The following is a 27,640-nucleotide window of genomic DNA, read 5'->3' as shown; positions in this document are numbered from 1 at the left end:
GGTACACAGAGATACTCACAGACAGACACACAGAGATACACAGAGATACAGAGATACTCACAGACACAAAGATACATATACACAGAGATACATAGAGATACTCACAGACAGACACACAGAGATACACAGAGATACATAGAGATACTCACAGACACACAGTGCGTGTGTACTGTGCGCGCTACTCAGCAAAGAAGCCGTCTCAACACCAACACCAGCGCCATTCGCCACTAAGTGACGGTGACGTCACCATGGCGTCTGTGCCAGACTGGGTGCACTTTGAGGTCACGTGACAGACCCAGCAGGTGCCATGGGTTGGCTGACTGAGATGGACCGGTAGATGCACCACCAACTGTACCCCCCTATACTGTGCCAACCTGCTGTATTTTATCTGCCTGGGGCTCCGCTCGTTGTTGTGAGCATTTCTCCTTTGTCCTCTGTTGTTGTTGGGAGGGTGACTCCTTCCAATTGCCCAGCAGCGTCCTTCACGAGCCTCCTCATACGGAGGCCGATCTCGACACCGCTGGCATCAGCCGTCGGCAAGTCCACTCAGCTCCACAGCCTCCCGTACAGCTCCATCGATTCTCCAGTCCGTGTAGTGCCGGTTTTAGCCCCCTCGATCCGGTCGAGCGGGCTATGGGGCCGTCCATAAATGACGTCACGCGATTTTGGACGATTTTTGACCCCCCCCCCTTCGTCACTCGGCGTCACAAAAAGTCAGACCCCCACCCCCTCTAATGACGTCACAAAGCCCTGCCCCCCCCACAAAAAAATATAAAACATGCTTCAAATCGCTTTAAACTATTGTCATTGTAGTGCGTATTTAATGTGGCGCTGACACTCTGATGTTGCAGAAAACATTTATTAAAGCGTCTATTCAATTAAGTAGAACGTGTTGTCTATATTTATTTAAATTTGCGCATTCTGATGTGACGTCACATTTCTCAACCCCCCCCCTCCCCCCATTGTCACACATCGTCACAAATGTCTTCCACCCCCCCCCGCTCTCGGTGTGTGACATCATTTATGGCCGGCCCCTATGTGAACCCAGCCAAGGCAGCCTTGCCTCATCGCCTGCATGGCCTTCTGTGCGAGTGCGATGTCATCCAGCCGAATTGCTTCAATACAAGAAAAACTCTGGACCAATTTCGACAGTGTCTGATCGGCAGTCAGGATTGCTCGAAAGCAATTAACTTCTTTCGCACCGTACGTAGCCAACCGTGCTAATCGGAGGTGCTTGCTTGGGATGACTTTTAGTATAATTTCATTTTTCCAGATACATCTGATTTCGGATAAATTGGGCAAGTTCCACAGTTTATTAGATTTTTTTGTACGTAAATGTATTACGTCTTAATAACTTGCGAAATGCAGTCATGTTTAACGTTTCGCAATATTCATCAGCGAACTTTACCATCGAGTTCCACCAGCAAAAGTCATGATTTTAACGTGAAAATTTTAATATCTTGAACCGTTTGAGCAACAAGGGGCGTCACTGCAACAGCGCATTTTGCGAAAACCAAACGGCGTTGACGCTGTGGAGACGGTGCCACTTCCTGTGATGGCACACACGCGAGTGATGTCACTTCCTGTGATGGCACACACGCGAGTGATGTCACTTCCTGTGACGGCACACACGCGAGTGATGTCACTTCCTGTGATGGCACACACGCGAGGGACGTCACTTCCTGTGGTGGCACACACGCGAGCGATGTCACTTCCTGTGATGGCACACACGCGAGCGATGTCACTTCCTGTGATTGCACACACGCGAGCGATGTCACTTCCTGTGATGGCACACACGCGAGTGATGTCACTTCCTGTAATGGCACACACGCGAGTGATGTCACTTCCTGTGGTGGCACACACACACGAGTGATGTCACTTCCTGTGGTGGCACACACACATGCGAGCAACGCCACTTCCTGTGATGTCACACACGCGAGCGATGTCACTTCCTGTGATGGCACACACGCGAGTGATGTCACTTCCTGTGATGTCACACACGCGAGCGATGTCACTTCCTGTGATGGCACACACACGACCGATGTCACTTCCTGTGATAGCACACACGCGAATAATTTCACTTCCTTTGAAGTCATCGGTTTCGCGGCTGCTTCCGGGAACATCACATTTTAGTAATCAATCCAAATCAATGCGATTTTCCAGATACACTTTTTTTAAAGTAATCTCGGCCCAATTTTTGTCTCGGATGCAATCCAAAAATTATGAAAGCATCCCTCAAACTGGCCTACCCATCTTCCTCTTAAACACACGTTGTCTCGACATCAACCGAAGTTGTCCCAACATTGCAGCACGTTTACTGGACCCTTTATTTGCAACAGGGGCAGAAATCGAACCGAGGTCTGTTGGTAGTATTGAGCAGCACAAGGACCCACCACGATACGGGTTCTTCTTACAACACACAGCCACGCGATGTAACACGCGGTAAAGACACAGATCCCCTGCGTGGCCTACGAAGGCCATTGGGGGCGAGCACTTGTCAGCGAGCACTTATCGACGGCCGGCGTGGTGCACGAGGGGTTGGTGTGGCCAGGCCTCACGCCCAACCGCCTTTGTCTCCCCAGTGGTGATGTTTTACACATTCTACACACCGCACCCAGGTACTCGCTTGATGGCGAGTCGACCAAGATGGGGCGCAAGACCGGTTCAGATATCACTTGCCACCAATGTTGGCTGTTGCTGGGAATTGAACTCAGATTGCCAGGGGGACGCAGGCTGCACTGCATGGGAGATATGCGTCTGTTGTCTTTAACCGCGCGCACGCAACAACAACAACAACCACCGCCATTCGCCACTAAGTGGCGGTGACGTCACCACGACGCTTGTGCCAGGCCATGTGCATGTTGAGGCCACGTGAAGTGTCGAACGCCCGCTGGCACGGTTTCAACTGATTGAGATGACTGGCTGATGCACCACCTGTGCCCCCTACTGTGCCAACATGCTGTGCGCGCACGCCCACACACGTACACACACGTACACACATGTACACGCACGCACGCACACGCACGTGCACGCACACAAACGTGCGTACACACAAACACTACATCCACGTACTCACACACACACACAAATGTGCGCACGCACACACACACGTACACACACACACACACAGACATCTTCATTTCAACCAATCCACATCATCGTCGTCTTCTTCATCATCTCCGAAGAGAGGAGGTGGTCCAGGTTTCTCAACAGGACTCTGAAAAAACAAGAACACGAACGCTCGTTACTGTGTGTTACTGTGTTACTGTGTGTTACTGTGTTACTGTGTGTTACTGTGTGTTACTGTCTGTTACTGTGTGTTACTGTCTGTGCAAGCCGCCACAGTGGCGGAGTAACGGTCGGCAGTGCCACCCGACTTCCCATCTTCCGGGGCACGGCAGTGGAAACGATGGGGGGGGGGGGGGGGGCGGCAAGATTCTTAAATCACTCCAACTACCCCCCAACTCCACCGCGTTATAACGGTGTGGACGTTCAGTGTTATAACGGTGGGCACGTTCCGTGTTATAACGGTGTGCACGTTCAGTGTTATAACGGTGTGCACGTTCAGTGTCATAACGGTGTGCACGTTCAGTGTTATAACGGTGTGCACGTTCAGTGTTATAACGGTGTGCGTGCGTTCAGTGTTATAATGGTGTGTGTGCGTTCTGTGTTATAACGGTGTGTGCACGTTCAATGTTATAACGGTGTGTGTGCGCTGTGTTATAACGGTGTGTGCACTGTGTTATAACGGTGTGTGCACGTTCTGTATTATAACGGTGTGTGCGTTCTGTGTTATAACGGTGTGTGTGTTCTGTGTTATAACGGTGTGTGCGCGTTCTGTGTTATAACGGTGTGTGCGCGTTCTGTGTTATAACGGTGTGTGTGCATTCTGTGTTATAACGGTGTGTGCGCGTTCTCTGTCATAACGGAGTGTGCGCGTTCTGTGTTATAACGGTGTGTGCGTGTTCTGTGTTATAACGGTGTGTGCGCGTTCTGTGTCATAACGGAGTGTGCGCGTTCTGTGTTATAACGGTGTGTGCGCGTATTGTTATAACGGAGTGTGTGCGTTCTGTGTTATAACGGAGTGTGTGCGTTCTGTGTTATAACGATGTGTGTGCGTTCTGTGTTATAACGGTGTGTGCGCTCTGTGTTATAACGGAGTGTGCATTCTGTGTTATAACGGTGTGTACGTTCTGTGTTATAACGGTGTGTGGGTTCTGTGTTATAATGGTGTGTGTGCGTTCTGTGTTATGACGGTGTGTGTGCGTTCTGTGCTATAATGGTGTGTGCGTTCTGTGTTATAACGGTGTGTGCGTTCTGTGTTATAACGGTGTGTGTGCGTTCTGCGTTATAATGGTGTGTGCCCGTTCTGTGTTATAACGGTGTGTGCGCTCTGTGTTATAACGGTGTGTGTGCTGTGTTATAACGGTGTGTGTGTTCTGTGTTATAACGGAGTGTGTGCGCTGTGTTATAACGGTGTGTGTGCGCTCAGTGTTATAACGGTGTGTGTGCGTTCTGTGTTATAACGGTGTGTGCGCGTTCTGTGTTATAACGGTGTGTGCGCGTTCTGTGTTATAACGGTGTGTGTGCGTTCTGTGTTATAACGGTGTGTGTGCATTCTGTGTTATAACGGTGTGTGCGCGTTGTGTTATAACGGAGTGTGCGCGTTCTGTGTTATAACGGAGTGTGTGCGTTCTGTGTTATAACGGTGTGTACGTTCTGTATTATAACGGTGTGTGCGTTCTGTGTTATAACGGAGTGTGTGCATTCTGTGTTATAACGGTGTGCGCTGTGTTATAACGGTGTATGTGCGTTCTGTGTTATAACGGTGTGTGTGCTCTGTGTTATAACGGTGTGTTTGTGTTCTGTGTTATAACGGTGTGTACGTTCTGTATTATAACGGTGTGTGCGTTCTGTGTTATAACGGTGTGTGTGTTCTGTGTTATAACGGTGTGTGTGCGTTCTGTGTTATAACGGTGTGTGTGCGTTCTGTGTTATAACGGTGTGTGTGCGTTCTGTGTTATAACGGTGTGTGTGCTCTGTGTTATAACGGTGTGTGTGCGCTGTGTTATAACGGTGTGCGTTCCCGAATGGCCGAGGGTCGAGGAGGTGAAAGCGTGAACACCGCCACATGTTCGGCGAGGGACGGCCATTGCTTGGCCTACTCTTCCACACTCACTCCGCTGTAGTCTCGCGAGATCTTCCTGTTGGGCGCCTCGTATGAGAAGAGGTTTCCATCTTGCTGCTCCTCATCCTCCTCCTCGTCGCCCACGGAAGATGGTGGCTGCCTGTGTCACACACAAAGACGAAGATCCACGGATAGCCTCACATAGACTGTTGGGGCAAGGGCGGTGTTGAGTCTACGGGTAGTGTTGAGTCTATGGGCAGTGTTGAGTCTATGGGCAGTGTTGAGTCTATGGTGCAGTGTTGAGTCTATGGGCAGTGTTGAGTCTATGGGCAGTGTTGAGTCTATGGCCAGTGTTGAGTCTATGGGCAGTGTTGAGTCTATGGGCAGTGTTGAGTCTGTGGGCAATGTTGAGTCTATGGGCAGTGTTGAGTCTATCGGCAGTGTTGAGTCTATGGGCAGTGTTGAGTCTATGGGCAGTGTTGAGTCTATGGGCAGTGTTGAGTCTGTGGGCAGTGTTAGTCTATGGGCAGTGTTGAGTCTATGGGCAGTGTTGAGTCTATGGGTAGTGTTGAGTCTATGGGTAGTGTTGAGTCTATGGGCAGTGTTGAGTCTATGGGCAGTGTTGAGTCTATGTACAGTATGTACAGTGTGTGTAGCCAACCGTGCAAATTGGAGGGGGGGGGAAGGACCACAATCACGAAAAGCAATTTTCAAGAAATGCGTCTTCAAAGGAGATGATATAAAGGTGCATCACAGCTCATCTTTACTTGAGTTATCACGCCACACAGGAGGCGCTCGAAACGTTCCGGCTTACTTCGGCATCCCGGCAACGCTCGTCGGCCGCTCGGGGACGCCGCTGCCCGCCGCGTCGGCATCTCCCTCCCCGGCCACCGCCGCCGTCACCGTGGCGGCGACGGCGGCGGTGACGTCACATTCTCTCTCCGCTGCCGGCCTATCCGCCACCGCCGCCGCCCCGGCGGCCTCGGCGGCCTCGCCGGCGGCGTGGAGCTTCTCCGCCGTGCCCTCGCCGGCGGCGTGGAGCTTCTCCGCCGTGCCCTCGCCGGCGGCCGCCGCCGAGGGCGCCGCCGGACGAACTTCCGGCGATCCGTCCCCGAGGTCGCGACCTTCGGCGGCGCCGGCGGTCGGCTCCGAGGCTCCGTCTCCCCTCGGCGGCGGTCCCCGGGACTCTCGCGGTGCCTCCTCCACCTCCTCCTCCACCTTCTCCTCCACCTTCTCCTCCACCTCCTCCACCTCCTCCTCCTCAACCACCTCCTCCTCCACCTCCTCCACCTCCGGCGTCGTCGTCGTCGTCACGACGGACAGCGGAGCCGCGTCTTCGCGAGGCCGCGAGGCTTCGTTGGCGATGCCACCGCCGCCGCTGCCGGCGTCGACGCCCCCTGCCCCGGGCCCTTGGGGTTGGGACGGCGGCCGGTCGGGAGCAGTGTCCGACGTTTCGGGCTCGGAGGCCGGAACGGCGGCAGAGGAGGAGGAATGGGAGACGCCTCGTTCGTCCGGCGATTCGGAGCCGCTCACGAGGCTGAGGGTCGTGGCCTTGTGTTGTCACGCACACACGTGTACACGCACACACGTGTGTACACGCACACACGTGTGTACACGCACACACGTGTGTACACGCACACACACACACACGCACACACACACACACACGCACACGTGTGTACACGCACACACACACACACGCACACGTGTGTACACACACACGCACACACACGCACACGTGTGTACACGCACACACGTGTGTACATGCACACACATACGCACACATGTGTACACGCGCGCACACGCACGGCAAACAGAGAACACGACACGGGGATCTGAAGACATCTGTCAAGAGTGTGACGGGTGTGTGTGTGTGGCTGTGTGTGTGGCTGTGTGGCTGTGTGTGTGTGTGGCTGTGTGTGTGTGGCTGTGTGTGTGGCTGTGTGTGTATGTGTGGCTGTGTGTGTGTGTGTGGCTGTGTGTGTGTGTGGCTGTGTGTGTGTGTGGCTGTGTGTGTGTGTGGCTGTGTGTCCGGCAAAACAACCCCCTACCTCCTCGCGGTGCCGGACGGGCAACTCTGTCGTGGACAGTGCTGTGGGGGGAGGTCCAATTTCGATTGGCTCCTCCCCTCATGGCATCTGTGTCCACCACAGGGGCTAAACGGGGGCTCTGGACAGGTGCGAGGGGCTGGTAACCCCTCCACCTTCAATTAATTACCACTAAACTACGACTGAAATATATAACTAATAAGCTTGTGCCGGAGGCCCCGGGGGGCCAGGCATCTATGACGTCTCCTGGCCAAACCCCAATTGGTGGAGCCAGGAGATTGAACATCTACCCTCGGGGCTCCTCCAGAAACAACGAAAAACCACTAGGGGTGGCCACGTGGAATGTTCGAACGCTCACTGCGGAGGAGAGGCTGCCACTCCTCTGTCGGGAGCTGGACCGGTACCGCCTGGATCTATGTGGCATTCAGGAGGTCCGGTGGACCGGTTCTGGCTCCCGCCACCATGAGGGGTGGACAGTCCTCTACTCGGGGCAGCAGACTGCCAAACAACAGGGTGTGGCTCTTCTTTTGAACAAAAGAATGAAGGGGTGGTGGGAGCTTGGCGGTGAGGTGTGGGAAGCTGTAAGCCCCAGGCTACTTTGGGCTCGCCTTCCCATCAACCGGAGGCGAGGAATGGTGGTCGTGGTTACTTATGCCCCCACCGAAGATGAACATCCGTGGAGGGACGCAGGCAAAGCCAATGAGTCAGATGCCTTCTATGACCTCCTGTCACAGGTGCTGGCTAAAGTGGCCCCTCGGGATAGAGTCATCATGTTGGGTGACTTCAATGCCCGAGTTGGTCATGATGCTGGCACCTGGTCTGGAGTGATTGGAGGGCATGGGCCAGATCAGCTCAATAACAACAGTAGGAGGCTGCTAGATTTTTGTGCAGCCCATGGGCTTGTAATTACCAACACGCTGTTCCGGCATCGGCGCATCCACACAACATCATGGATGCATGCCGGGTCCAAGCAAGAACATCTGCTGGACTACATAGTGACGGACCAGCGGATGCGAGCCCATGTCCTTGACACCAGGACCTACCGTGGAGCTGATCTGCCCTCTGACCATCGACTAGTCATCTGTAAGATGCGCCTGCCATTCTTCCACTCTGGTGGTGGGTGTACACCCAGGACCCCATTCCAACCTAAAGTGGCCTGGTCTCAGTTATCTGATGAAAGTTGCAAGCGAGAATTTCATCATCGCTTGCGGCTGGGATTGGCATCGTCCCCGACTCCTCCTGATGTCGAGGGTAAATGGGCGAGGTTTAGGACTGTGACTCATGCAGCTGCAATGGCTGCTTTTGGGTACGTGGTCCAGACCTCCCCAGAGACCCTGGTTGACAGGGGAGGTGTTCAGGATGGTTGAGAAAAAGCGACAGGCCCACTGTCATCGGCTACAGAATCCCACATCAGAGAATGAGGAGGCTTACCGCAGCCTTCGCTCGGAGGTTCGGAGAGCCGTGAGGCGCTGGAAGGATGGGTGGTGGTCGCGGGTTGCTGAGGAGATGGAGTCTGCCTCAGTGGCCCGTGATCACAAATCTCTATTTAACTCCATCAAAAAAGTAACCTGCAGCGCCACACCTATTACCATCATTAGGGGAAAAAACGGTGATCCAATCTCCGACCCCCAGGAACAGGTTTGCAGATTTGCTGAGCATTTCTGTGAGGTCCTGGGGGAGGGAAAATCCCTCAGCCAGGAAAACCTCGTGGCACAAAGTGAGGATGACCCTGCTGAGGCTGCGGTGCCTCAAATATTGGAAGAAGTCACCCCCTGTGAGTGGCTGGCTGAGGTGCCATCTGCTGAGGAAGTACTGAGGGCGATCCGGAGTCTGAGAACAGGAAAGGCAGCGGGCAGAGATGATCTCCCAAGCGAAATGCTGAGGGAGGGTGGCGTTTGTGCACAGACTGCCCTATATGACATCATAACAACAGTCTGGACCACTGGACGGGTTCCGCAGGATTGAAAGGATGCCCTGGTGGTCCCACTTTTTAAGAAGGGGGACCGCATAGACTGTAACAACTACAGGGGCATTTCACTCTTAAGTGTGCTGGGAAAGGTCCTGGCAAGGATTATTCAGCATCGCCTTGCCAGGCACGCTGAGGAGAGGCTTGCGGAGCCCCAATGCGGTTTTCAGGAAAGGGCGGTCCTGCACGGATTCCATATTTTATGTCCGTCTGCTACAGCAGAGGTGTAGGGAATTCCAAAAAGACCTACATCTCTGCTTTATTGACCTGGTCAAGGCCTATGATGCCATCAGTAGGCCTGGGCTCTGGGTTGTTCTTCGTGCTTTTGGAGTACCTGACCCTCTGCTAACGATCATTAAGGACCTTCATGATGGTGAGCGGGCCCGGGTAAAACTACGTGGCCGGGAGTCAGAGCCATTCCCTGTACACCTTGGGGTGCGACAGGGATGTCCTCTGGCTCCCACATTATTTAACATCTATTTTGGCCACGTAGTTCGTGAAGCCTTCAATAGCTGTAATGGGGGAATCTCCATATGGTACAGATATAATGGGAGGCTGATCGATGCCCGGGTGCGGTCAAGGGATGGCTCCCTATTGCTCAACCACGTTATGTATGCTGATGATTTGGTAATAGCTGCTCATTCAGAGGAGGAGTTGGAGACGCTGCTGCTGAGACTGGAGCGTGCCACTAAGAGGTGGGGCCTTACCATCAGCCCCACCAAAACTAAGCACCTGCCTGGGTATTTTGTACCATCGGACACTACACCCCCACAACTCCCAATCAGTGATGGGGCAGTTGTGGAGCGAGTGGAGAGTTTCCCATACCTGGGCAGTGTGCTTATGACCGGCTCCAGTTTAACAGCAGAGGTCTCACTCCGAATCAGTCGAGCGGCAATATGTTTTCATCAGTTGCGTAACGCTGTGTGGAAGCTACCTGGTCTGTCGCTCCGCACTAAGCTTCAGGTCTTCTCGGCCACGGTCATTCCCTTCCTTCTCTACGCTTGCAAAACGTGGACCCCCCTAATGGAACATCTTCGCCGGTTATAAACATTTAGGCTGGCTTGCCTACGATCCATCCTTGGTTTAACCAGACTGGATTGTGTGAGGCGCTCACAAATCCTTAAAAGATCTGGGCAAGGGCCCATCGGTGAGCTCCTCCGGCGGGCAAGGCTGCGATGGCTGGGTCATGTAGCCAGCATGCCCAGCCACCGCATGCCGAAACAGCTTTTGTTCGGCCGGATTGAGGGGGCTAAACGGGCGCGGCACGGGCTAGAGAAGAGATGGAGTGATGTGTTACAGGAGGACGTGGAGCTGAGTGGACTTGCCGATGACTGGTACCAGCGGTGTCAAGATCGGCCTCTGTGGAGGAGGCTCGTGAAGGACGCTACTGGGCAGTTGGAGGTAGTCGCCCTCCAACAACAATGGAGAACAACAACGAGCGGAGCGCCGGGTGGCTAAAGCACAGCAGGTTGGCACAGTAGGGGGCACAGGTGGTGCATCAGCCAGTCATCTCAGTCAGTCGACCCGTGGCACCTGGGTCTGCCCCGTGACCTCCTGCCAGCGGGCGTTCGACACTTCACGTGGCCTCAGGGTGCACATAGCCTGGCACAAGCGTCGTGGTGACGTCACCGCCACGTAGTGGCGAATGGCGGTTGTTGTTGTTGTCTGTGTGTGTGTGTCTTTGTTTGTGGGGAGCGGTGGTGCAGCGGTTAGCACACTCCGAACACGGGAACCCGAAATCGATTCCCGTTCATGGCCACCAAACATCGCCACTAGGGAGACAAAGGCGGCCGGGCGTGGCTGCTGGCCACCCACCCCCTCGTGTGCCACAGTGCCGGCCTTCATAGGTGCTGCTCGCTAACAGCACTTGCCCCAACAGTCTGTTACAGGCTACACGGGGGACCTTTGTCTCTGTGGCACCTTGATTGTGTTCATGACGGTGGCGAGGATCATGCGGCCGCTGTACGTCCCCTCCAGGGTGAACTCGGAGCGCAGAGACCGGAACACCCCATTCATCACCTTCTTCACCTGCACAGGTGAACGTACACACACACACGCGCAGGTGAACGAACTACAAAGCACAAAGATCCCCCGTGTAGCCTGTAACAGACTGTTGGGGCAAGTGCTGTTAGCGAGTAGCACCTGTGAAGGCCGGCACGGCGCACGAGGGGGTGGGTGGCCAACACCACGCTCGACCGCCTTTGTCTCCCTAGTGGCGATGTTAACACACCGCACCAGGTACTCATTTGAGGCCGGGTCGACCTAGGGGAGGCCCAGGACCGGTTCAAATAATCGTCACCGGTGTTGGCCGTGAGCGGGAATCGAACTCGGGTCGCCAGGTTCGTAGCGCAGCGTAGCGCTAACCGCTGCACCACCACTCCCCACACACACACACACAGGTGAACACATGTAGTGATGAACATTTACACACACACACACAGGTGAACACACGTAGGGATGAACATTTACACACACACACAGGTGAACACATGTAGTGATGAACATTCACACACAAACACACAGGTGAACACATGTAGGGATGAACATTTACACACACACACAGGTGAACACATGTAGTGATGAACATTCACACACACACACACAGGTGAACACACGTAGGGATGAACATTTACACACACACACAGGTGAACACATGTAGTGATGAACATTCACACACACACACAGGTGAACACATGTAGAGATGAACAATCACACAAACACACACACAGGTGAACACACATAGATATGAACAATCACACAAACACACACAGGTGAACACACGTAGAGATGAACAATCACACACACAGGTGAACACACGTAGAGATGAACAATCACACACACACAGGTGAACACACGTAGAGATGAACAATCACACACAAACACAGGTGAACACACGTAGAGATGAACATTCACACACACACGTAGAGATGAACAATCACACACACACACAGGTGAACACACGTAGAGATGAACATTCACACACACACAGGTGAACACACGTAGAGATGAACATTCACACACACACACAGGTGAACACACGTAGAGATGAACAATCACACAAACACACACACAGGTGAACACATGTAGAGATGAACAATCACACACACACAGATGAACACACGTAGAGATGAACAATCACACACACAGATGAACACACGTAGAGATGAACAATCACACACACACACACAGGTGAACACACTGAGAGATGAACAATCACACACACACAGGTGAACACATGGAGAGATGAACAATCACACACACACAGGTGAACACACGTAGAGATGAACAATCACACACACACAGGTGAACAATCACACACACAGGTGAACACACGGAGAGATGAACAATCACACACACACGTAGAGATGAACAATCACACACACACAGGTGAACACACGTAGAGATGAACAATCACACACACACACAGGTGAACACACGTAGAGATGAACAATCACACACACACACACAGGTGAACACACGTAGAGATGAACAATCACACACACACAGGTGAACACACGTAGAGATGAACAATCACACACACACAGGTGAACACACTGAGAGATGAACAATCACACACACAGGTGAACAATCACACACACAGGTGAACACACGTAGAGATGAACAATCACACACACACACACAGGTGAACACACGGAGAGATGAACAATCTCACACATACACACAGGTGAACACACTGAGAGATGAACAATCACACACACACAGGTGAACACACGTAGAGATGAACAATCACACACACACAGGTGAACACACGTAAAGATGAACAATCACACACACAGGTGAACACACGGAGAGATGAACAATCACACACACACACGTAGAGATGAACAATCACACACACACAGGTGAACACACGTAGAGATGAACAATCACACACACAGGTGAACACACGTAGAGATGAACATTCACACACACACACGTAGAGATGAACAATCACACACACAGGTGAACACACGTAGAGATGAACAATCACACACACACACAGGTGAACACACGTAGAGATGAACATTCACACACACACACGTAGAGATGAACAATCACACACACAGGTGAACACACATAGAGATGAACAATCACACACACACACACACAGGTGAACACACGTAGAGATGAACAATCACACACACACACACAGGTGAACACACGTAGAGATGAACAATCACACACAGGTGAACACACGTAAAGATGAACAATCACACACACACAGGTGAACACACGGAGAGATGAACAATCACACACACACACGTAGAGATGAACAATCACAAACACACAGGTGAACACACGTAGAGATGAACAATCACACACACACACGTAGAGATGAACAATCACACACACACACACAGGTGAACACACGTAGAGATGAACAATCACACACACACACAGGTGAACACACGTAGAGATGAACAATCACACACACACACAGGTGAACACACGTAGAGATGAACAATCACACACACACACAGGTGAACACACGTAGAGATGAACAATCACACACACACACAGGTGAACACACGTAGAGATGAACAATCACACACACACACACAGGTGAACACACGTAGAGATGAACAATCACACACAGGTGAACACACGTAAAGATGAACAATCACACACACACAGGTGAACACACGGAGAGATGAACAATCACACACACACACGTAGAGATGAACAATCACAAACACACAGGTGAACACACGTAGAGATGAACAATCACACACACACACGTAGAGATGAACAATCACACACACACACACACAGGTGAACACACGTAGAGATGAACAATCACACACACACACAGGTGAACACACGTAGAGATGAACAATCACACACACACACAGGTGAACACACGTAGAGATGAACAATCACACACACACACAGGTGAACACACGTAGAGATGAACAATCACACACACACACAGGTGAACACACGTAGAGATGAACAATCACACACACAGGTGAACACACGTAGAGATGAACAATCACACACAGGTGAACACACGTAAAGATGAACAATCACACACACACAGGTGAACACACGGAGAGATGAACAATCACACACACACACGTAGAGATGAACAATCACAAACACACAGGTGAACACACGTAGAGATGAACAATCACACACACACACGTAGAGATGAACAATCACACACACACACACAGGTGAACACACGTAGAGATGAACAATCACACACACACACAGGTGAACACACGTAGAGATGAACAATCACACACACAACACACAGGTGAACACACGTAGAGATGAACAATCACACACACACAGGTGAACACACGTAGAGATGAACAATCACACACACACACAGGTGAACACATGTAGAGATGAACAATCAAACACACACAGGTGAACACACGTAGAGATGAACAATCACACACACACACAGGTGAACACACGTAGAGATGAACAATCACACACACACACAGGTGAACACACAAAGATCCCCCAAATACCCTTTAACAGACTGTCGATGAGTACAATGCGCCAGGTGCTCGTGTTTGGCCGAGTGGACCCAGGAGCGATTCAAACATTCGTCGGTCGTGAGCGGGAACACGAACCCGGGTCACAGCCGGGTCCGTAGCGGGGTCCGTAGCGCCTGGGTGGTGCTAACCGCTGCACCACCGCTCCCCACAAATTCGACCCTGTCCTTACCTGTCAACCCCTTTATCAGTGCCGCTTATAAAGCTCAACGTTACTCCTACAAAGTCACCGTCACAAGGGAGAAACACGAATAGACACTCACCACTAGTACACTCACCACTAGTACACTCACCATTACAGTCAACACTGGTACACTCAGCACTAGTACACTCACCACTAGTACACTTACCACTAGTACACTCACTCACCACTAGTACACTCACTCACCACTACAGTCAACACTAGTACACTCACCACTAGTACACTCACCACTAGTACACTCAACACTAGTACATTCAACACTAGTACACTCAACACTAGAACACTGAGCACTAGTATACTCACTCACCACTACACTCACCACTAGTACACTCACCATTACAGTCAACACTGGTACACTCACCACTACTACACTCACCACTAGTACACTCACCATTACAGTCAACACTAGTACACTTACCACTAGTACACTCACTCACCACTAGTACACTCACCATTACAGTCAACATTGGTACACTCACCACTAGTACACTCACCACTAGTACACTCACCCACCACTAGTACACTCGCCACTAGTACACTCACCACTAGTACACTCACCATTACAGTCAACACTGGTACACTTACCACTAGTACACGTACACTCGCCACTAGTACACTCACCATTACAGTCAACACTGGTACACTTACCACTAGTACACTCACTCACCACTAGTACACTCACCATTACAGTCAACATTGGTACACTCACCACTAGTACACTCACCACTAGTACACTCACCCACCACTAGTACACTCGCCACTAGTACACTCACCACTAGTACACTCACCATTACAGTCAACACTGGTACACTTACCACTAGTACACTCACTCACCACTAGTACACTCACCATTACAGTCAACACTGGTACACTCACCACTAGTACACTCACCATTACAGTCAACACTGGTACACTTACCACTAGTACACTCACTCACCACTAGTACACTCGCCACTAGTACACTCACTACTAGTACATTCACTCACCACTACAGTCAACACTAGTACACTCACCACTAGTACACTCACTACTAGCACACTCGCCACTAGTACACTCACTCACCACTACAGTCAACACTAGTACACTCACTCACCACTAGTACACTCACCACTAGTACACTCACTCACCACTACAGTCAACACTAGTACACTCACCACTAGTACACTCACCACTAGTACACTCACTACTACACTCACCACTAGTACACTCACTGACCACTACAGTCAACACTAGTACACTCACCACTAGTACACTCATTACTAGTACACTCACTACTACACTCACCACTAGTATACTCACTCACCACTACAGTCAACACTAGTACACTCACCACTAGTACACTCACTCACCACTACACTCACCACTAGTACTCACCACTAGCACACTCACTCACCACTATAGTTAACACTAGTATACTTACCACTAGTACACTCACCACTAGTACACTCAACACTAGTACACTTATTACTAGTACACTCACCACTAGTACACTCATCACTAGTACACTCACCACTAGTACACTCACCACTAGTACACTCACTCACCACTAAAGGCAACACTAGTACACTCACCACTAGTACACTCGCCACTAGTACACTCACTCGCCACTACAGTCAACACTAGTACACTCACCACTAGTACACTCACCACTAGTACACTCACTACTACACTCACCACTAGTACACTCACTCACCACTACAGTCAACACTAGTACACTCACCACTAGTACACTCACTCACCACTAGTACACTCACCATTACAGTCAACACTGGTACACTCACCACTAGTACACTCACTCACCACTACAGTCAACACTAGTACACTCACCACTACTACACTCACCACTCGTACACTCACCACTAGTACACTCACCACTAGTACACTCACCACTAGTACACTCACCACTCACTACTAGTATACTCACCACTAGTACACTCACCTCTAGTACAATCATTACTAGTACACTTACCACTAGTACACTCACCACTCACCACTAGTACACTCACCACTAGAACACACACCACTAGTACATTCATCAGTAGTGTGTTGATAGCCACGTGTTGATAGCCACGTGTTGATAGCCACGTGTTGATAGCCACGTGTTGATAGCCACGTGTTGATAGCTACGTGTTGATAGCTACGTGTTGATAGCTACGTGTTGATAGCTACGTGTTGATAGCTACGTGTTGATAGCTACGTGTTGATAGCTACGTGTTGATAGCTACGTGTTGATAGCTACATGCTGATAGCCACGTGTTGATAGCCACGTGTTGATAGCCACGTGTTGATAGCCACGTGTTGATAGCTACGTGTTGATAGCTACGTGTTGATAGCTACGTGTTGATAGCTACGTGTTGATAGCTACGTGTTGATAGCTGCGTGTTGATAGCTGCGTGTTGATAGCTGCGTGTTGATAGCTGCGTGTTGATAGCTGCGTGTTGATAGCTGCGTGTTAATAGCTGCGTGTTGATAGCTGCGTGTTGAAAGCTACGTGTTATAGCTACGTGTTGATAGCTGCGTGTTGATAGCTACGTGTTGATAGCTACGTGTTGAAAGCTACGTGTTATAGCTACGTGTTGATAGCTACGTGTTGATAGCTACGTGTTGATAGCCACGTGTTGATAGCTACGTGTTGATAGCTACGTGTTGATAGCCACGTGTTGATAGCTACGTGTTGATAGCCACGTGTTGATAGCTACGTGTTGATAGCTACGTGTTGATAGCTACGTGTTGATAGCCACGTGTTGATAGCTACGTGTTGATAGCTACGTGTTGATAGCTACGTGTTGATAGCTACGTGTTGATAGCCACGTGTTGATAGCCGTGTGTTGATAGCTACGTGTTGATAGCTGCGTGTTATAGCTACATGCTGATAGCTACATGCTGATAGCTACATGCTGATAGCTACGTGTTGATAGACTCTTAACCGACTGCAAGGAGGCAAGCGTGACTAACGTCACGTGACTGACGTGACTGGCGTGACGTTAGTCACGTCACGTTAGTCACGTGACATGAGTCACGTGACGTTAGTCACATGACGTCAGTCACATGACATCAGTCACGCCACGTCAGTCACGTGACATCAGTCACATGACGTCAGTCACGCCACGTCCCGCCGGGAGACGGCAGTGGTGCCGCCGGGGGTGGGCGGGGCTGTGGGGGCCGCCGGGCCGAGCGGCCGTGCGGCGAGGCCCCCGGCCGTGCGGCAGCGTGGCCTCACCTCGGCCAGGGCGTCCGTGTTGCCGGCCAGGGCGAGCCTCGCTTCAAACTCCCGGCGCATCTCCGCCGCTTTCAGCCGCAGGACCGTGTACTGCAAAGACAAAGGTGCAGCGGCGCCGCCCCCCGCAACGTGAAGCCTCACGCTGGGGCAAGCGCTGTTAGCAGAGTAGCGGAGACTGTCGGTGAAGGCCCGGCGCACGGGGTGGGTGTGGGTGGCCAGCACCACTCCAGGCGTACAAAGACAAAGATCCCCTGTGTAGCCTTGGTGTCTAGGAGATGTTAACTACCTCGCCTGGTGCGCGGGAGGTCGTGGGATCCATCCCAGACGCGAACCCCACGGTGGCTAGGAGATGTTAACTACCTCGCCTGGTACGCAGGAGGTCGTGGGTACGATCCCGACACTGACGCCTGCTGCTGCTGCTGTATATTTGAACTTTGCGTCTCTCTCTCTCCCCCTGTTGATTTTTCTCCAGGTATGCTGATGATGCTGATGGCAAAGATAAAGCTGCTGCTGCCGCTGATGATGCTGCTGATGATGCTGCTGATGGCAAAGATAAAGCTGCTGCTGCTGATGATGATGATGATGCTGCCGCTGATGCTGCTGATGCTGCTGCTGATGATGATGATGCTGCTGCTGCTGCTGCTGATGCTGCTGCTGCTGATGATTACCTTCTCTTGCCACAGCCGGGCCTCTTGATTCTCCGATTTGGCCGACCGCTCGCTCAACTCGGCCAGCTGCAGCTGGACAACAGGGAGACAGCGCAGCGTGGTGGTGGTGGTGAAGAAGCTCTCACTAGTGCGTCCGCTCCCAATGATCCCCAAACCCCCAACTTAGACAGCCGTCTCCCTCCTCCAGTAAGCAAGTCAGCGCATCGGCCGTGGAAGAGGCGACATCGCTGATGACATCGCTGATGACATCGCTGATGACGACGACGACGATGACGACGATTTGAGCGAGCGTCTGTAATTAGGATTATTTTTGCCGCTATAAATGTCACACACCTGTCAACCCCTTATCAGTGCCCCAGCTTATTACAGACCAACTCAGACCCCATCGGTCACACCGTGCCCCCCGCCCCCCTTTATAAATCTCAACGTTCACCCCAACACAGTCCCATCATCATCATCATCACAAGGGAGAAACGCGAACAAAATGTTTACCGTCCACGTACGCCGCGTGGACGGTAAACTCAATTTGCCTGCACGACAATAAGGGGGGGTGGGAAACCGTCATGGGTCGACACGTGTTGTGTGTGGATTACCCACGCATGACACGTGTTGTGTGTGGATTACCCACGCATGACACGTGTTGTGTGTGGATTACCCACGCATGACACGTGTTGTGTGTGTGGATTTCCCACGCACGACACGTGTTGTGTGTGTGGATTACCCACGCATGACACGTGTTGTGTGGATTTCCCACGCGCGACACGTGTTGTGTGTGTGGATTTCCCACGCGACACGTGTTGTGTGGATTTCCCGCGCGACACGTGTTGTGTGTGTGGATTTCCCACGCGACACGTGTTGTGTGGATTTCCCACGCATGACACGTGTTGTGTGTGTGGATTACCCACGCATGACACGTGTTGTGTGTGTGGATTACCCACGCACGACACGTGTTGTGTGTGTGCATTACCCACGCGACACGTGTTGCGTGTGTGGATTTCCCACGCGCGACACGTGTTGTGTGTGTGCATTACCCACGCGACACGTGTTGCGTGTGTGGATTTCCCACGCGCGACACGTGTTGTGTGTGTGGATTTCCCGCGCGACACGTGTTGTGTGTGTGGATTTCCCACGCACGACACGTGTTGTGTGTGTGGATTTCCCACGCACGACACGTGTTGTGTGTGTGGATTTCCCGCGCGACACGTGTTGTGTGTGTGGATTTCCCACGCGACACGTGTTGTGTGGATTTCCCACGCATGACACGTGTTGTGTGTGTGGATTACCCACGCACGACACGTGTTGTGTGTGTGGATTACCCACGCATGACACGTGTTGTGTGTGTGGATTTCCCACGCATGACACGTGTTGCGTGTGTGGATTTCCCACGCGACACGTGTTGTGTGTGTGTGGATTACCCACGCATGACACGTGTTGTGTGTGTGGATTACCCACACACGACACGTGTTGCGTGTGTGGATTTCCCACGCGCGACACGTGTTGTGTGTGTGGATTACCCACGCACGACACGTGTTGTGTGTGTGGATTTCCCACGCATGACACGTGTTGTGTGTGTGGATTTCCCACGCGACACGTGTTGTGTGTGTGGATTTCCCACGCACGACACGTGTTGTGTGTGTGGATTTCCCACGTGATACGTGTTATGTGTGTGGATTTCCCACGCACGACACGTGTTGCGTGTGGATTTCCCGCGTGACACGTGTTGTGTGTGTGGATTTGCCACGCGACACGTGTTGTGTGTGTGGATTTCCCACGCGCGACACGTGTTGTGTGTGTGGATTTCCCACGCACGACACGTGTTGTGTGTGTGGATTTCCCACGCACGACACGTGTTGTGTGTGTGGATTTCCCACGCACGACACGTGTTGTGTGTGTGGATTACCCACGCACGACACGTGTTGTGTGTGTGGATTACCCACGCACGACACGTGTTGTGTGTGTGGATTTCCCACGCACGACACGTGTTATGTGTGTGGATTTCCCACGCATGACACGTGTTGTGTGTGTGGATTTCCCACGTGATACGTGTTGTCTGTGGATTTCCCACGCACGACACGTGTTGCGTGTGGATTTCCCGCATGACACGTGTTGTGTGTGTGGATTTCCCACGCGACACGTGTTGTGTGTGTGGATTTCCCACGCGACACGTGTTGTGTGTGTGGATTTCCCACGCGACACGTGTTGTGTGTGTGGATTACCCACGCATGACACGTGTTGTGTGTGTGGATTACCCACGTGATACGTGTTGTCTGTGGATTTCCCACGCACGACACGTGTTGTGTGTGTGGATTTCCCACGCGCGACACGTGTTGTGTGTGTGGATTTCCCACGTGACACGTGTTGTGTGTGTGGATTTCCCACGCGACACGTGTTGTGTGTGTGGATTACCCACGCGACACGTGTTGTGTGTGTGGATTTCCCACGTGACAGGGCCCACTTTGTTCAGGCTGCTCTCATTTTGTGGTTGCAACGTGTTTGGAGGCTTCTGAAAATAAAAGTTAACGCCTCAAAGCGGGGGGCTTTGCCCGGTAGGAATGGGGATGGCGGTTCAGCGCTGCCTTGGCATCTTTCAAAATATCCCAAATAGGTTTCAACCCCGTCCTGGCAATAAACAAATACCAAGGTTAACAAGGTTAACAAATACCAAGGTTAACAAGGTTAACAAATACCAAGGTTAACAAGGTTAACAAATACCAAGGTTAACAAGGTTAACAAATACCAAGGTTAACAAGGTTAACAAATACCAAGGTTAACAAGGTTAACAAATACCAAGGTTAACAAGGTTAACAAATACCAAGGTTAACAAATACCAAGGTTAACAAATACCAAGGTTAACAAGGTTAACAAATACCAAGGTTAACAAGGTTAACAAATACCAAGGTTAACAAGGTTAACAAATACCAAGGTTAACAAGGTTAACAAATACCAAGGTTAACAAGGTTAACAAATACCAAGGTTAACAAGGTTAACAAATACCAAGGTTAACAAATACCAAGGTTAACAAATACCAAGGTTAACAAGGTTAACAAATACCAAGGTTAACAAGGTTAACAAATACCAAGGTTAACAAGGTTAACAAATACCAAGGTTAACAAGGTTAACAAATACCAAGGTTAACAAGGTTAACAAATACCAAGGTTAACAAGGTTAACAAATACCAAGGTTAACAAGGTTAACAAATACCAAGGTTAACAAGGTTAACAAATACCAAGGTTAACAAGGTTAACAAATACCAAGGTTAACAAGGTTAACAAATACCAAGGTTAACAAATACCAAGGTTAACAAATACCAAGGTTAACAAGGTTAACAAATACCAAGGTTAACAAGGTTAACAAATACCAAGGTTAACAAGGTTAACAAATACCAAGGTTAACAAGGTTAACAAATACCAAGGTTAACAAGGTTAACAAATACCAAGGTTAACAAGGTTAACAAATACCAAGGTTAACAAGGTTAACAAATACCAAGGTTAACAAGGTTAACAAAAACCAAGGTTAACAAGGTTAACAAATACCAAGGTTAACAAGGTTAACAAATACCAAGGTTAACAAGGTTAACAAATACCAAGGTTAACAAGGTTAACAAATACCAAGGTTAACAAGGTTAACAAATACCAAGGTTAACAAGGTTAACAAATACCAAGGTTAACAAGGTTAACAAATACCAAGGTTAACAAGGTTAACAAATACCAAGGTTAACAAGGTTAACAAAAACCAAGGTTAACAAGGTTAACAAAAACCAAGGTTAACAAGGTTAACAAATACCAAGGTTAACAAGGTTAACAAATACCAAGGTTAACAAGGTTAACAAATACCAAGGTTAACAAGGTTCACAAATACCAAGGTTAACAAGGTTAACAAATACCAAGGTTAACAAATACCAAGGTTAACAAATACCAAGGTTAACAAGGTTAACAAATACCAAGGTTAACAAGGTTAACAAATACCAAGGTTAACAAGGTTAACAAATACCAAGGTTAACAAGGTTAACAAATACCAAGGTTAACAAGGTTAACAAATACCAAGGTTAACAAGGTTAACAAATACCAAGGTTAACAAGGTTAACAAATACCAAGGTTAACAAGGTTAACAAATACCAAGGTTAACAAGGTTAACAAATACCAAGGTTAACAAGGTTAACAAATACCAAGGTTAACAAGGTTAACAAATACCAAGGTTAACAAATACCAAGGTTAACAAATACCAAGGTTAACAAGGTTAACAAATACCAAGGTTAACAAGGTTAACAAATACCAAGGTTAACAAGGTTAACAAATACCAAGGTTAACAAGGTTAACAAATACCAAGGTTAACAAGGTTAACAAATACCAAGGTTAACAAGGTTAACAAATACCAAGGTTAACAAGGTTAACAAATACCAAGGTTAACAAGGTTAACAAAAACCAAGGTTAACAAGGTTAACAAATACCAAGGTTAACAAGGTTAACAAATACCAAGGTTAACAAGGTTAACAAATACCAAGGTTAACAAGGTTAACAAATACCAAGGTTAACAAGGTTAACAAATACCAAGGTTAACAAGGTTAACAAATACCAAGGTTAACAAGGTTAACAAATACCAAGGTTAACAAGGTTAACAAAAACCAAGGTTAACAAGGTTAACAAAAACCAAGGTTAACAAGGTTAACAAATACCAAGGTTAACAAGGTTAACAAATACCAAGGTTAACAAGGTTCACAAATACCAAGGTTAACAAGGTTCACAAATACCAAGGTTAACAAGGTTAACAAATACCAAGGTTAACAAGGTTAACAAATACCAAGGTTAACAAGGTTAACAAATACCAAGGTTAACAAGGTTAACAAATACCAAGGTTAACAAGGTTAACAAATACCAAGGTTAACAAGGTTAACAAAAACCAAGGTTAACAAGGTTAACAAATACCAAGGTTAACAAGGTTCACAAATACCAAGGTTAACAAGGTTCACAAATACCAAGGTTAACAAGGTTAACAAAAACCAAGGTTAACAAGGTTAACAAATACCAAGGTTAACAAGGTTAACAAATACCAAGGTTAACAAGGTTAACAAATACCAAGGTTAACAAGGTTAACAAATACCAAGGTTAACAAGGTTAACAAATACCAAGGTTAACAAGGTTAACAAATACCAAGGTTAACAAATACCAAGGTTAACAAATACCAAGGTTAACAAGGTTAACAAATACCAAGGTTAACAAGGTTAACAAATACCAAGGTTAACAAGGTTAACAAATACCAAGGTTAACAAGGTTAACAAATACCAAGGTTAACAAGGTTAACAAATACCAAGGTTAACAAGGTTAACAAATACCAAGGTTAACAAGGTTAACAAATACCAAGGTTAACAAGGTTAACAAAAACCAAGGTTAACAAGGTTAACAAATACCAAGGTTAACAAGGTTAACAAATACCAAGGTTAACAAGGTTAACAAATACCAAGGTTAACAAGGTTAACAAATACCAAGGTTAACAAGGTTAACAAATACCAAGGTTAACAAGGTTAACAAATACCAAGGTTAACAAGGTTAACAAATACCAAGGTTAACAAGGTTAACAAATACCAAGGTTAACAAGGTTAACAAAAACCAAGGTTAACAAGGTTAACAAAAACCAAGGTTAACAAGGTTAACAAATACCAAGGTTAACAAGGTTAACAAATACCAAGGTTAACAAGGTTCACAAATACCAAGGTTAACAAGGTTCACAAATACCAAGGTTAACAAGGTTAACAAATACCAAGGTTAACAAGGTTAACAAATACCAAGGTTAACAAGGTTAACAAATACCAAGGTTAACAAGGTTAACAAATACCAAGGTTAACAAGGTTAACAAATACCAAGGTTAACAAGGTTAACAAAAACCAAGGTTAACAAGGTTAACAAATACCAAGGTTAACAAGGTTCACAAATACCAAGGTTAACAAGGTTCACAAATACCAAGGTTAACAAGGTTAACAAAAACCAAGGTTAACAAGGTTAACAAATACCAAGGTTAACAAGGTTAACAAATACCAAGGTTAACAAGGTTCACAAATACCAAGGTTAACAAGGTTCACAAATACCAAGGTTAACAAGGTTAACAAATACCAAGGTTAACAAGGTTAACAAATACCAAGGTTAACAAGGTTAACAAATACCAAGGTTAACAAGGTTAACAAATACCAAGGTTAACAAGGTTAACAAATACCAAGGTTAACAAGGTTAACAAATACCAAGGTTAACAAGGTTAACAAATACCAAGGTTAACAAATACCAAGGTTAACAAATACCAAGGTTAACAAGGTTAACAAATACCAAGGTTAACAAGGTTAACAAATACCAAGGTTAACAAGGTTAACAAATACCAAGGTTAACAAGGTTAACAAATACCAAGGTTAACAAGGTTAACAAATACCAAGGTTAACAAGGTTAACAAATACCAAGGTTAACAAGGTTAACAAATACCAAGGTTAACAAGGTTAACAAAAACCAAGGTTAACAAGGTTAACAAATACCAAGGTTAACAAGGTTAACAAATACCAAGGTTAACAAGGTTAACAAATACCAAGGTTAACAAGGTTAACAAATACCAAGGTTAACAAGGTTAACAAATACCAAGGTTAACAAGGTTAACAAATACCAAGGTTAACAAGGTTAACAAATACCAAGGTTAACAAGGTTAACAAATACCAAGGTTAACAAGGTTAACAAATACCAAGGTTAACAAGGTTAACAAAAACCAAGGTTAACAAGGTTAACAAAAACCAAGGTTAACAAGGTTAACAAATACCAAGGTTAACAAGGTTAACAAATACCAAGGTTAACAAGGTTCACAAATACCAAGGTTAACAAGGTTCACAAATACCAAGGTTAACAAGGTTAACAAATACCAAGGTTAACAAGGTTAACAAATACCAAGGTTAACAAGGTTAACAAATACCAAGGTTAACAAGGTTAACAAATACCAAGGTTAACAAGGTTAACAAATACCAAGGTTAACAAGGTTAACAAAAACCAAGGTTAACAAGGTTAACAAATACCAAGGTTAACAAGGTTCACAAATACCAAGGTTAACAAGGTTCACAAATACCAAGGTTAACAAGGTTAACAAAAACCAAGGTTAACAAGGTTAACAAATACCAAGGTTAACAAGGTTAACAAATACCAAGGTTAACAAGGTTCACAAATACCAAGGTTAACAAGGTTCACAAATACCAAGGTTAACAAGGTTAACAAATACCAAGGTTAACAAGGTTAACAAATACCAAGGTTAACAAGGTTCACAAATACCAAGGTTAACAAGGTTAACAAATACCAAGGTTAACAAGGTTAACAAATACCAAGGTTAACAAGGTTAACAAATACCAAGGTTAACAAGGTTCACAAATACCAAGGTTAACAAGGTTAACAAATACCAAGGTTAACAAGGTTAACAAATACCAAGGTTAACAAGGTTAACAAATACCAAGGTTAACAAGGTTCACAAATACCAAGGTTAACAAGGTTAACAAATACCAAGGTGAACGTTTGCTGCTTTAACAACCTCAGATCGCGAGCATAGTTCGTTCCGGAAACGAGTTTGTAATCCAAAGCGACTCCGTATATCGGTCGTGATCACGTGACGCTCGGCAGTACAAAGCGTCGAGACCAGGCACGGGCAAAGTACGGCTCCCGGGCCGTGTACGGCCCGTTGGGCTATTTAATCCGGCCTGCCGAACTAGTCCAAATATTTATGAGACCTCCTTTGCCAGAAACAAGATATAGGAATAGGTTTTACCCTTTTAACTGGCACAAAAACTGACACCTTTATTCAAGGCATCATGTTTTTGTGCCAGTTAAAAGGGTAAAACCTATTCCTATATCTTGTTTCTGGCAAAGGAGGTCTCATAATGTTAATGCTCACCCCGAGCCCTCAATACTCTGATAGTGCGCTGTTTTTGAGTTGTACGCCTTTTGGCGTCTTCTGGTCCAACACCAATGGAGACTAGGCTCTAAGAAAAGCTGTCTCGGGTGTGGACCAATCAAATTCAAGGACAGTGCATATTATTATCAGAGTTGTCTTTTTTGTTTGCATTTTGACTGCTTGTGTTGTGGTCATTGCAAACATGATGCCTTGAATAAAGGTGTCAGTTTTTGTGCCAGTTAAAAGGGTAAAACCTATTCCTATATCTTGTTTCTGGCAAAGGAGGTCTCATAATGTTAATGCTCACCCCGAGCCCTCAATACTCTGATAGTGCGCTGTTTTTGAGTTGTACGCCTTTTGGCGTCTTCTGGTCCAACACCAATGGAGACTAGGCTCTAAGAAAAGCTGTCTCGGGTGTGGACCAATCAAATTCAAGGACAGTGCATATTATTATCAGAGTTGTCTTTTTTGTTTGCATTTTGACTGCTTGTGTTGTGGTCATTGCAAACATGATGCCTTGAATAAAGGTGCCAGTTTTTGTGCCAGTTAAAAGGGTAAAACCTATTCCTATAGTCCAAATATTATTATTACATTAAATTAAATTTTACCTTTCTCCTGTAGTGCCCGCATTTCGCCATTAGATGGCGCACTTTGACCGGGAGTGTGGTGGATATGTTTGTGCGCAGGCCTCAAGACGTTTTCATGATGTTTGATCAGTCACGTTACGACATGTTTTTGTACCGTCCATGTTCGTGCAATTTGTGAAAATGCCTTGCAAAACAAACGCTTTGCTACCTGTTAAAGGCCGAATCCTTTCATGTAATGATTTGTACATGTTGCAGGCGCAGCTTTCTTGTACCAAAAAATAAGCTACGCCTGAACTTGTGGGAGCAAAACGTTCTGACGCGTGTTTGAGGTGTCTTTAAATCAAACTGCTCCTTTATTTCTGAGTTGCACAAAAACGAGCATTTTCTCAGGTTATATCTTCGCCTGTTCACG

General features: G+C 48.0%; 1 protein-coding gene across 3 annotated transcripts in view; it reads right to left on the bottom strand.

Annotated features, from left to right (window-relative positions):
- Nucleotides 1-1,430: 1,430 nt before the first annotated feature.
- The window catches only part of FKBP15 (FKBP prolyl isomerase family member 15), a 78,947-nt gene continuing 52,737 nt past the window's right edge, over nt 1,431-27,640 (bottom strand). For 2 of the 3 annotated variants that reach the window (XM_076052992.1, XM_076052995.1), the window contains 6 exons: nt 18,743-18,814; nt 18,075-18,164; nt 11,063-11,170; nt 5,943-6,679; nt 5,180-5,288; nt 1,431-3,217 (listed from right to left, as the gene is read on the bottom strand). In XM_076052992.1, coding sequence (XP_075909107.1) covers nt 3,137-3,217; nt 5,180-5,288; nt 5,943-6,679; nt 11,063-11,170; nt 18,075-18,164; nt 18,743-18,814 — 1,197 coding nt within the window. In that variant the 3' untranslated portion in view covers nt 1,431-3,136. The remainder of the gene's footprint in view (nt 3,218-5,179; nt 5,289-5,942; nt 6,680-11,062; nt 11,171-18,074; nt 18,165-18,742; nt 18,815-27,640) is intronic. The other variant, XM_076052994.1, reaches the window with a different exon arrangement.

Source organism: Petromyzon marinus, chromosome 59, assembly GCF_048934315.1.
Source record: "Petromyzon marinus isolate PM22_M1 ecotype Great Lakes invasive population chromosome 59, UKy_Petmar_22M1.pri1.0, whole genome shotgun sequence".
NCBI classification, from domain to species: Eukaryota; Metazoa; Chordata; class Hyperoartia; order Petromyzontiformes; family Petromyzontidae; genus Petromyzon; species Petromyzon marinus.
This window is presented reverse-complemented; position numbering and strand designations above follow the sequence as displayed.